This window comes from Pterocles gutturalis, unplaced genomic scaffold (genome assembly GCF_000699245.1).
Source record: "Pterocles gutturalis isolate BGI_N339 unplaced genomic scaffold, ASM69924v1 scaffold10656, whole genome shotgun sequence".
Lineage (NCBI taxonomy): Eukaryota > Metazoa > Chordata > Aves > Pterocliformes > Pteroclidae > Pterocles > Pterocles gutturalis.
This window is the reverse complement of record NW_010100460.1, coordinates 39602-52989: the sequence shown is the minus strand read 5'-3', so window position 1 is coordinate 52989 and position 13388 is coordinate 39602. Positions and strand designations below refer to the sequence as shown.

The following is a 13388-nucleotide window of genomic DNA, read 5'->3' as shown; positions in this document are numbered from 1 at the left end:
GTTCAAGTGGATAAGCTGAACAGAGACAAGACAAAATCAGCAACACTAGCCTCCAGCTAGAAAAAAAGCACTCAATCTAATAAATTTCTGAAAGACTTCATGAGTTTCCTGCCAGTGTTACTTATTCTCAAAGAGAGACAGAGATCACACGCCACAAAAAAGCTATGTAAAAAGGAGATGTGTCCATTAAAGCAGACACTAGCTGATGCATACAGACAGATTGCTCCATCCAGGAAAGACTGCTTCAAATAAGCAAAGGGGAAAAAAACCCAAACCTGTGAGTTGAAGCATAAGCATAATTACATTAGAAAAGTTATAATATGATTTGGATTAGCAGAGAGAAATCCTAAAAGCTAAGAATTAATTGTGAACTACATCTACAATTATTTTCAAGAATACTTGCATGCTTTAATATATCATTACCTTAAATTAGATTCTATGTTTAAAGGAAGATTTAACCTCACGTACTCCCATTAATTCTTGCTAAATGTCCATGCTGCACTTTGAAATGTAATGGAAAAGGTTAGCTAGCCATGATTCTTTTGAATAGTGCTTTCCTAAGATCCTCAAATTAAAAGTTCTGTCAGAAATGCAGTCTGTGGAAATGCAAAGCTACGTACTGCAGAAATGCACTAACATCTCAGCATGTAGTAATTTGTGTTGCATCTGCTTGTCAGAGATGAACAACAGCTTCCTCCTGACAAAGCTGGGCTGAGGCTGCAGCCTCTTCAGCACGACCCCAGCTCTAACTATCACCACAAGTCATATGCCCCTACCCCTCATTTCCTCAGCAAGATGACCCTGGAAAACGTTGTCAACCATTAGCAATCAGTGCCAGGCTATTTGCTTGCTGAGTTTGTCCAATGCTGAGCTACCTGCAGTCTCCCAAAAGACAGATTTTGGCCTTCCAACAGGTTTATGCACCTGCAGAGAACGGGGCTGCATCTTGGCCTGCATTGTTAATCAGTTAGGGAGTAATAGCTTCGTTAATCTGGTTCTTGTTTTGGAACTGGCAACTGGAGACAGAGAACTCTTCCATCGAAGCCCTGGGGGACATTATTAATAGAAGGTTTGCACCGCACTGAGCACAAGACCTGTCCTGCTAATGCTGAGCAGTTGGTCATTGATTTAGGCTATTAGAAGAACAGCTGGCATGCTTCTGCCAACCAAAGCCTACACACATTTCAAAAAAAGTATTATCTGCAAAACATTGGTTCTTGGAAAGTCTCCAGAAACAAATCAAACCTCAAACCAAGTGATCTGTTACTTCTACCTTCCTAAATCCAGACCAACCCATTAACAGATCATTCACCATTACTGCAAAGATCCTCCCTCACTTTTTTTTTTAAACCAGGATTCCACAGCTCTTCTCAACAGACAAGACACTCTGACTTTAGATCTTCATTTCCTCCACCTTGGAGTCATAATGTCAAGAGGAGGTTTCACCAACACTTATGGTTTTCCTGCCATTACTCTACAAAAGCTGACAACATCCCTGAGAGATTTTGACTTAGCCCTGAGGATGTTTTTCAGGGACTAAATAATTCTTTCACATTGTTCAATCTAATGTCCTCCCTTTTCAAAAACTAGTTATTAAACGTATATGCATAAAAATCAAACGGACTATTTTAAACTCATTTTCCCTCAGGTCCTGTTAATAAGCTGACATGCACTGTTTGAAAAGCAACTGTCTGACCACCTGGCACTCAGCCATTTTTTTCCTTTTTTTGTTTTGCTTTAATCATATGTGAAAGCAGTTTAACAGATATGATATTCTGTTATGTTGCAACATCAATCTGCATACATCTATTCAGAGACACATCTGAGATGTTCTATATTACTTAGTCACAATACATATTTGCAATACCTACGCAGACAATTTTCTCCCTCTGTGTAAGAGTTAGGCATCAAAATTAAAACGCAATAAAAATTAAAAAGCAATGCCTTAGGTATTTAAGTGCAGATGGATCTTCCCTTTGACGATCCTCCTCACATCACCTTCATGAACATATTGTAAAGTTCCCAGTCTCGCACTTTAAAAATGACTTCCACAATTTTGCAACCGTTTTGCATAACACCCCAGATATTTTCTGGAATTTTGGTAACACAGGTTTGGTTTCCTACAGCCATTTAAAAGGGGATTAATGAGACTAATAAGAGATATGCCTAATGTCTGGCTTCAACTCCTGACCAATATTTCTCTCCACATGACGTAAGAGTCTTGAATGTCTGGTCTTAATCATGTATCCAAGTGTCAGAACTGAAGCTCTGGTATTCAAGTTCTACACACGGGTACGTGCACATTAAGATATATTTTAGAGTATAAAAAGCATTGTGCTATCCAGATAGAAAAGTTGACAGACACATCTCTGTAGAACCTGCTGCCACATGACCAATACAGGAACCAACTCATTTTTCAACATTTTCTAAAGAAGGACATTTCTTAACATAGAGAGTGATTTCTGTGAAATGAAAGTAACTTTAAGATGTTTGTAGAATTCAAAATGCATTAAGGACTTCTTTCTTTTGGAAAGTCACAACTGTCTTTCAACGTGGATGCACTACAGATATGTACACCTGAATAGGTGAAAAATCCAGTTATCTAGCTATTACCCAAAAGTCTAGACAGTTTTCCCTGCAAGAAATTACTAAGCCAAAAATCTTAACTCATTTGAACGTGTTCTTTTGCAAACTACAACTTCCACCTGTAGTTCCAATTACCTAAAACCTGCAACATTTGTCATGAAGAGTTCACACTACCACATAAACCTCATGTTAAAACTCCACAGAGGGTCTGGCATATCACAGGATGTTCAATTAGGCTGCCACATGGGCTCTGTACAGGCTGCAGAAAAAGTGAAGCAGGGGAAATGAATCAAGTGTGTGATAACACACACCGTATGGATCAGGATAAACACGAGACTAACAGCAGTAATATTGCTAGCATCAAACGGCCACAGAAAGAGGCCATCTGTACAGTCAAATGGCATGGTAATCAGTGGGAAGAGTGGATGTAATAAATCACAAATCTCACATGGCATCATCTGAGAATAAATAGGAAATGTCTTGATGTGAGTGTGATTGGCGTGGTGATCCATGTATGCATAGGAATGGTCTTCTCTGATCTTTGTCCAGGTATTACCCAGCTTGAACAAAGGAAATCATGTTGGAGGCGACAGCTTTGCTAGACAACAGAAGAAATGCCTTTAAGCATTAATGATAAGCAGACTAATAGATTTCCCATCATATGAGTAAACAAAGGTTTTTCAATATGGTTGAACAGAAAAGTCTTTGTTAAAAGCCACTGAATAAAGTGCCCAAATGCAGACAGACAAAGCCCTGATCTTGAAGCAGCCCAAGCTCTGAAACATGCAATCTATCACGTAAGAGACAGAAGAGGTCAGCCATTAATTAACATCCAAATTAAAGCTTTTCAAGCAAGGGTCAAAACTTCCTTTGTTTTGACATTTAAATCACTGGCAATGCGTTCCCCCGTTTAGTATGCACAACACACCACCCAACGCCTTTATGTTAATTGCCTCAATTTTTCAAGTGCACTGTTTGATTCATTGTCAATTTAAAATACCCCCCAAAAGCCAAGACTCGTGTATGTTAAATATAAACATGATTAATGTAACACAATTACATTTCCACATTTGATAAGTTGGATTAGGAACTTTCTATCGGCCTGGCTTGACGGAGCATCATCACTACCAGTGACCTGTCAGCCTTGCCAAAGACAAGCTTTATGATGGGGAAGTATTTTATGGCCACAAGTGTTTCAGAAAGGTGTAAAACCTGTAACTAAATGCTGTCAATTATCACTTTATCAAGAATGCACCAATCTTTATGATCTTCTCTATTTGATTGCAGAAGATGGTCCTAGGTCTAAACCAAAAAAAAGCTATAAACGAAGAAAAATCCAGTAACACAATTGCTTCTTAAAACTATAATTATGTAGAGAAACCCTCTGGTATTTCCAGAAAGTGACTCTATAAATCCTCTCCCACTACATCAAGGGAACTTCTGGTTTAACAAAACTGCTCTCAGGGAAAAGAACTGGGCAGACCAAAACCAAGAGAGCAACACCTGATTTTGGTTGTGGTCACGGAAAACACAAGTTATAAGAAAATAAGGGGGTCTGATGGGAAAAAAAGAAGTCAAAATTAGGAAAAATAAATGACAAAATTAGGAAAACAAAATGGTTCAAGTCTGGAGGTTGCTGTTAAGCGAGAAGCAACAGTAAATAAAGGAAGCAGTTCAGCCTGAGCACAATGAGATAAAAGCTAAGAAACAGCAAGAGAATATCAGTGCAACTAACAGAAGGAAGGTTATGCATACACAACTGGGCTGATGGAATTGTTATGGCCAACGTGTAAGTGGGCTTTGATAAGAAATGATACAAATCAGAACAAGAAATAAGATAAAATTCTGTACCCTCAGTTTGGGCTTCTCTTCCTTCTTTCCATCAGTATAAATGTAAAATGTAATTAACATTGCTGTATGCAGAAGTAATAAATATATAAGAACCAGCCATAACCTAGTATTTCCCTTGTAATTAACTATAGAAATGAAATGTACAGTAGGTCCTTGTTTAAATTGAAAAATTAAAAAAGAAAAATACTGTTTTATTGCACTTCAGAAAAGAATTAAGGAGCTCCTTGGCTTATCGAGGACTACAAAAGCAATCACTGCTATAGCCTGTTTTGCATATTCACGCTATTAATTTACATAGTCCCGGTAAGCCTCACACTGCAATGCACCTGCTAAAGTACATGACTCTTGGGTAACAGATATAAAAAGATGCAAGAGCATGCAAAGTGTATTCAAACAGACAATTAAAAATATCAATTCTGTTGACAGGCTAAAAGGAAGAAACTGCAGAGGTTTAACGCTGCTACATGAAGGACACACTGCTGATGAGTGATTGAATTAACTCAAATCGTGCATTGACAGTCTGCCTTTGTCAAACATTACATATTAAGCCAATTTAGTGTCTGCTTATTAAAATAATTTAATTCTGAAGATTGTTTCCAGGCATTTCTAAATCTCCTCATGCTCCTCACTCTTCCTTGCATTAATGATGGCATCTTAATTATTGGGCTAGTTTCACACCAGTGCAATTTTCTGGGTTACCGTAGAGCAGCCCAGTCAACTTTGGCTTAAGCAGCTCATCCTTTAGGTATATGGAAGGATGAGCTCAAATTAGCAGGAGATCCAGCCAGACACAGTTCAGCCTCAAAGTTCAGAAGCAGCCAGAGAATACAATAAAGCTTATTTTTATTCAGCTTAACACTAACTTGTTAATATTGCTTTTCTTTACATGGGTCTTCAATTTTGCATGCTTATTGAATCTATTAATTCTTCTTATATTCTATGAATTTTTACTTTTAACCATGTAGAAATGATGTGTTCATCAACTCTTTAAAATAAGAATTGAAGAGAGAACAAAATTGCACAAGAAATTAGAATTATGAAATCTGTCTTCTAAACTCAATAATCATCTCACGTTTCTGAATTCGGATACTACACCTTCATCCAAACATGCATTATAGTGAAAATATATCAATATTAGTAATAATAGCTGGAGGGAACTGAGATGGGAAATGTGTGCATTTAATGAGCGATATTGCTTTACATTTCTTCATCTCAGACTGTCGCTCTGTATCACATTGTGCAATCTAGATAGTGTATGTAGATGCCAAGCACTACTGTCCCGTGCTGCATATCTAGAAAAATTCCTGGTTCAACAGGAAGCAAACAAGCATGGCAAGGAAACCATTAGTAATATGTATCACATGTGAAAATGCTGGTGTGTTTGCAAGTTATGAAAATGGCAGCATTGTTTTTAAGCATTCAAACCCATTGACCGCTGGATAAGGTACTGCCTTAGTTTGACAGTCCTGAAGTCCCCAAGCCACAGAACTGAATGAACAAGTTGTAACACTCACTCCCTAAAGTACTTGAATGAACCAACATTGGGACCGAAAGACAGTTAAATCTCCTTGAGTTTAATGCCTTGAGTACACGGGGTCAGAGTGGATTGCCAAACGTGACACCTGGTTATTGGAAATACTAGTGAATATCCCTGTTGTGTGATGCATGTAGTAAAAGTTTGGTGTCACGGATGATCACAAGCTTCATCCAGACTCCTCTGAATTTCATTTAAGACTTAGACTTAAACTGGCTTTGAATGAATCTTCTAGGATATAACTTTCTAAGTCTGAGTTGCGGAGATGAATTAACAGTCAAATGCTGAGAGGCAGGCCCTGACTTCCAAGATCACAAGAAAGACTAGAAAAAAAAATTTAGAGTAAATTTACATTTTAAGAAGTGGACGATCCTAAGTTTTCACAATATTTGTATTGTCCTAAATGATATTATATAGTATTTTGCCATCTCCAATGCACAGAACAGAGTAAAGTCTGTAGCGATAGAGGATTAATGCAGGAGAACCTAGGCAGAATCATGGCCATATTCAAAATCCTATGAAAAAAAAGAAAAAAGAAAAAAAAAAAAAAGAGCTTTCTAATAAATGGCAAGAGTTATAAGAATACATAAGCAATTCTGATTTTTGCACAATAGTAATATATGAAAACAACATACAGTTCAGAACTGGCTGGTCCTCTGTGAATTCAAACGGCTGTTCAATATAAAAAACCTTTTGCTGGAATCCAGGGACACATTCTAAATCTTCTGCACATGAAAGCAGCAGAACCTGAGGAAAAAAAAAAAATGAAACAGACTTTTACCATCCACTCATTCATCCATCATGTTGGCTTCTGGGAATTATACTGGGCTTAGGCTCAGTGCTCATAAAACAAAACATTGGGCTCCATGCTCATAAAAAAAAATATCCACCACATCACGCTTCTCCTTCAAATCTTGCTAAACAGTTTTTTATATAAGGTTTTTACTTTTGTACATGTGGCTGGTATGGAAATCACAAAATAGCAGCTTTCAACATTAAGTTCAGTCCAGATTATCAAGAAAGGATATTACTGTGTTCGTGAAAATATAGGATGTAATATTGTTCTTAAAATCACAGGTGAATACAGCTAGGCTTAAATATATGCTTAAATTAAACACTTTTAAGTTGATTTAAATAATTGAAACATCAGGGTCTGCAAGCCTAGTTTCAGAAAGTTGATCGCCAAGGTACAGAAGGAATTCTTTACTCAAGGGTGGTTTCACATAACAGAAGTTTTCTTTTATAAAAACTTATTTTCTAGCAAATAAAATGTTGCCTTTTTTTTTTTCTTCCCTCTGAGCCACATTTTGTCCATTTTCCCTGTAATCAAAACCTTGTTTACACCAAGGAAAGGCTGAAAATGAAATATGTGCATCACAGTGGCAGTGGATCTGAAGGTTAAAGTTGAAGACAATTTGTGTCACTGTATATGGTCAAAGTTCCCCATCACCACAGGAACACCTCAGCAAAGAAGGAAGTTAAAAAGCAAAATAAAGTTAGCTGGAAGTAGGTACAATGCTAATCTCAGTCTCTGAAGGTGACTATCCCTGAATAGATACAGCAACCCGAAAAGCTATTTTTCTTAGCAGGTTTTAAATGAGAGCATTGGGTAAGAATGCCCAAGAAAGAGGCAACAAGAAAAAATTACTAAAAAGTTTAAGAGGTTAAAGAGAGAGAAAAAAGGAGGCAAGTTCAAGAGCAGGGAAAGCCAAATCTGGGTTTTTCAACCTATATATGTGTAATTGAACTTTCAAAAATACTTTCTGCTTCAGAACTTCCAAAGATGCTTTTCAAAACCTGACTTTCAGCTGGTGTACAGAGTAGTTGAATCTCAAAGTTCTTATGGCCAGTCTGCTGCTTGTTGGACACATGAAAAAATCAAGGAGAGAGGGCACATGTAGTGACCAAGAAGAAAATGGTCAAACACAGTGGTTCTGAATGACATTCACTCTAAAATTCAAGTGGCCCGGCACAAATTTACTCAAGACATCCTCAACACATGATCACAATTTTACAACTAAAGCTGTTCATCTCTAAAGTGAGGACAATTTGACAATGAATGCTGAATGCTGAAGTGACAGACCACACTCTCACTTCTCCCAACCCACTAGCAGCATCTCCCACATTTCAGTTCTACCTCCACCCCATTGTCATCTAGGCATGCTGATCCTGAGCCTAGAGACGTGTCCTGCAAAATTTTCACATCTGCATGTTTCCCTCTTAACCACCATTCACTAAACCAAAGCAATACATTATCTTGCTCTCTCCCTTCGTGCACTTCACCCTCACTATAAGTTTTATAGGACCCCATTTATAAAAACCAAAGGCAGCGGCACTCCACCTGGTCTACATTAGTTCTTCTTATTGAAACCAACTGCTGGATCATTTGTTTCATGTCACTGACATGTGCTATAAAAGCTTGGCTAGAAGTGCTAGCAGACTGAGAAACAGCCAGAATATTTCATTACAATTAAGCTGGTGGTAGTCAAATGCAGCAGAAGGATGCCTTTGCCTTCCATCCTGACCTGCTCTATGTTTGTCCCTTTGAAGGATTAACCAAGAAAGAAGAGAAAGAGCTAAACTAACACACCAAGCAAGGTGCAATACACTTGACTATTATTCACTTCCATATATCCATATAAGTGCTGTCTTTCTTACCAAGCCTTAAAAACAGAGTGCCTCATCCTTCATCCAATTATTGACATTGATATCTTGATGTTATTGGAAATTCTGGGCTCTGTAGGGGCTGAGAATTGGATGTCTCCCCTTCAGTCTTCCAGTATGAGACAACTGCAAATGTGAACTGACATACTCAGAGCCTGCCCTCAAAATCATGCATAAAACTTGATTACTGATTATTTTTTAAAAAAAGTATTTAAATGGTCACATGCACAGAAAGACAGGCATGCATTTTCTGCACATTTTCTGCGTGCACAGGTGCATTTTTCAAGTACATTTCTGACTCATGGTGTTACTGAATGAATATACATAGAAATGCAACCACAGCAGAAGGGAAATTCTTCCTATCTCGAGATGCAAGCACCAACTGAAGCAAATTTATATAACCAGCCCATATCAGAATAATAGCCCAAGCAATACATAATTTCACTACAAACTCTTCTCCTAAAGGATTAACACAGAAAGTAAGAGGCAGAGCATGTTCTGATCTCCCAGCTCTTGGCATCTTGAAGTTGAAACTCTTGTCTCACGGAGCTATATATAAAAACCTGCTTCGGACTTCATCTGTGTCAGTACTTAGAGAATATGTCTACTTTATCAGATTTGTGACAGTATAAATTGACTTTGAAATCTGGGCAATCTAAATAGGTCATGAGTTAACTTCTGTGAGCCTGGTACAGAAGCTCACATAATACAGATGTAGCAAATAGAAAATGACCTTTGCTCCCTTCCAAATAATTACAAGACTCAGGCTTGGCCTTGCTGTGAAATGGAACATTTTATTCTACTTGTACAATTCCAGGCACTTTCTTCTTCTCAACATGTCAGACAAGATGTTAAATTTGTCACCACACTGAGAGTTTTAAATTATTTATCTTTTAAAAGCACAATTATTTATTTTTTCTCACAAACTTCTTCTGTTGAACTGAATATCTATCTTATTAAAATAATTTCTGTTGAAGTTATTAACTTCGGGGGAAAAAGTCTTTAATAATACCTTGAAAAATAAGCCAAGCAGATACACATTGAAGGCAAAGAGACTACTGTTCAAAGTACAAAACATTCCAAAGTTAAGCACTATGTAGATTGCATATTTTTGGATACAGTAGAAGGGCTTATGGGTTGATAGCAATCTAAATAAAAACTTCAGCTGAATACACTGAAAATAATGTTTAAATGTCATATATGTAGTATTCCGAATACATAAATATTGTTCACACATCTAGTCAAGTACAAAAGGATCCTTCACCTACTGCTAAGAAAAAAGCTCCATTCTTGAAAGAATACGGCAATTCTGCAGCAAACATCATTTGCTCATGAAAATCCAAAGGGCTGGAAGTCTGAAAAGCAAACCAGGGAGTCGTGACTACTCAGACCTACAGATCCTATATTCACTGACAAGCAGAATCAAAGTTTTTCATAACCTACTGCTTTTCAGAATTGTACAGAATGGAGAGTCATTTTTAATATCCTGACAATTTCTCTTTCTGAATTTATTACCAATCACTATAAGGAAATGTCACTAGTTCGGATAACTCCAGTGCAAGTTTGGTCACTGGGCTAGAACTCTACTTCTGATGAGGTATCAAGTCCATGAAAAACCTTTTTTTAGTTAATAAAACAGCACACACACACACTGGTGACCCTGACTGACCTCAACATTTGCACTGAAAGCTGCTCACACAGAACACGGATTCAAAAGCAGAAGAGGATGGCAATTTTATACCATACAGCAGAGGAAATTAATAAAGTGCCTGGCATGAAAATACCTTTGGGTATTACCACATCCCAAAAACCAGGGTTCTTCTACCTCCTCTGCTTGGAGACTGAAAATTCATCTCTGAAATGACCTTCCACAGAATTTCAAAATCTGTGTCCGACAAAAAGTCATGCCCAGTTTCAGCACATGGAACAACTCCATTCGGGTTTTATTGGCCACATCCTCACTCTGGAAATTAATTTTCTCACCTTTTATTGTAAACACTCTCATACCTTCATTAGCCTTGCCTGTAAGAGATCAACTTTCTACCACAAAAATGCAAGCTTCAGAATACTTATTGCATTTTGCACACATTCTTATAGTGTAAATTCATCCTTGTGCAAGGCTTTAGGTAAATAGAGATGTAAATGCAGACACCTGTGAAAACCCAGACAAGTTTTCCACACAATAAATGCAAACAAAACTCATTTCCTAGGTATTCTGTAAGACCACATTCTACCTTTGACTTCAGGAAAGTAATTTGAAATGCAAACAAACCAACATAAAACCCCAGAAAAGAAGAGCTAAAACAGAAGTCACACTCATTTTTAATAATAGTAGTAATTTCAAAAATGTAAAAGTTAAGTCACTTCCTGAGAAATAAAAGATTTTTGCTTGGGGTTCTTTTGTTTGGAGTTTTTGATGGGGTGGGTTTTTCTGGAAGCATGGTTTTGGGGTTTCTTTTCTATTCATTTGACTCATTTGCTTGAAAGAAAGTGTTGAAAATTTATGCTTCCAAGCTTTTTTCTGGAAGTATGAGAACTAGAAATTTGCTTTTTGCATATGAAAACTTCAGATTTTCATATAAAATACGGTGATCTTAAAAGCTGAGAACTGAGAGGAAAAAAGTAATCAGAATAATGAGAACTGCCAGCAACACTGAATTAAATTGCACATGACAATATTTTTATCATGCAGATCAAGAACTTTCCATCTTAAAACCCTTTCTATCTTCAGGTGTTGCAACACTAGACCTACAAAATGGATGGGGAGGAAGCCATCAGAGAAGAAAAACAACTAATAAGCAGCACAGAGTCACAGAGATTTGAAATCCTGCCTTCACTGAAGTCAGTAAGAACCTAAAGATTTTAGGTTTTTACTCAATATTTAAATGAGGGTGTTATTTAAATGGAATTATCAAAGGAACACTTAAACAGAATAAGAGCACTGTTTAGGCAAGGTTCCGATTCTGCATTATGCAAACTCCAATTAAATTGTCAACAGGTCCTATGGCACTTGTTTCATCAAATAGCATACAGACTGGACATGAAGTTCTCCTTGTCTTCTGTATTTTTGACATCAATTAGAACAGAAAAAAAAAACCAACTTAAAAGCTGAATAACTTTTCCTCTGATTGGCATAATTAACAAAGGTATTTTAACATTACATAAAGGTATGTTGAATTATTTATCTCCAAAAGTGACTAAATTAAATAAAATACACAGTTCTTTTGCATTAATTTGATTTCTAGAGCGTTACTATTTGGGGAGTTTTTTATTTAATATTTTCATTTTGGAGGAAAGTTATCACTGATTTAGGTTTTAACCTCTTGTCTTTTTATCAGGAATGAGGTCTGGAGAAAGAGTATTCACAATCTCTAGAGCTCTACCTCTAAATCTGATTGGGAATTCAAGCCATTTTTGTAAGAAATGCTATTAAGATTTGGCACTAAGATTCTTCAAGGATGATAAATATTCTTTTAAAAGGCCTACATATCCATTTACTGCGTAGCTCTGTCCTAAAAGTGAAAGTCACACTTGGAATAGTGAAGGGTGGGCTATGAAAATGCAAATTAGAATGACTTTATTGGCTCAAATGAATTCAGTTCTCCTGTCACAAAGCAGTGTGACTGCAGTAGGCATCCATTAACTGGAAAAAAATATGACAAACTCTTTTGTGAGACTATCTAGCACAAGAACTTTTCTTTTTATGAGTACTTTCCTTGTGAATGTATGTTTATTATAAGAATTTTATCACATACTCAGTAAAAAGCATGCATCTTCCATGACACTGGAAATCTTGTTAAGTTATTCAAAAAGCAATTTGCCAGCACTAGAACAGACAGCTACTTTCCTTCTGAAATTCAAGACCCATGGAAGAAGCACTATCGAGTTTGTTAAGATTTAACCCCAGGGTCCATTCAGAGCCCAGAGCCACTCTGGACTCCACCCTGCTTGGGGTGAAGAAGAATAACATAAGTAGAAAGTATGGGAGCACTGTCTTGGCACCCCCATTTGAAGCTAGAGTTGTGATGGTTCCTCTCTCCCCAGGTGCTGACCTGTCTGGAAGCCAGGCCCTTTTTTCACTCTTCTTCCAGTCACATTTGCTCCATGAATCAAGTCCCCAGGTAGTTCTGAGAAAGCCAATGCCAACAGAGCGGTGTAGCTAGAAAAACACATTTGGGTGTGAGACCATCACAGTCTGCACTTAACCTGGGTTAAGCTGCCATGAAACTGCACCCTAAAATTAAGGTTTTTAATAAACTCTTTCTAGCGCATTTTCCATGCATCAGAACTTGAGCTAGCTTAGAGTTCCCTTGACTTGGGAACCCAGAAAAGCTTCGTATAGACCTGGAATGATCCACCTCTGGTGTCACAAGCAGGCACAACATGCAGTCTCCTGGACAGATCGCTTGACCCTGATCACAAATAATTCTTCCTGCATTCCACAATTCTGAACGCTTCTTCTGACAGCCATTCGTAGCTTCCAAAATAAGTTTGTTCATGGTCAATTTACAGACATTTATTCTCATACAAGTCTTGTCTCATAACTTAATTAACCTTTCTCCTCTCTAACTCTTCAATTTGTTGGGTTAGACAAACCAAGCTCTTTCAATCTCCCCCTAGAAGGATACGTTCCTTTGATCACTTCAGTCACCTTTCATTGCGCTTAAGTTCACACATGTGCAGAACACACAAAGTACTCCAGGCAAGTGTTCTCCAGGGTCTAGTAAGTGATATTAATATTTCCCTGAGCCCA

At 37.4% G+C, this 13388-nt stretch overlaps 1 protein-coding gene across 1 annotated transcript in view; it reads right to left on the bottom strand.

The window, feature by feature from the left end:
- LOC104466504 (cadherin-13-like) overlaps positions 1–6718 on the bottom strand; it is a gene marked incomplete at its 5' end in the record, with an annotated part of 67730 nt that extends 61012 nt beyond the window's left edge. Inside the window, one exon of the mRNA XM_010079943.1 lies at positions 6607–6718. Within this exon, the coding sequence (XP_010078245.1) occupies positions 6607–6718 (112 nt within the window). The remainder of the gene's footprint in view (positions 1–6606) is intronic.
- Positions 6719–13388: the final 6670 nt, after the last annotated feature.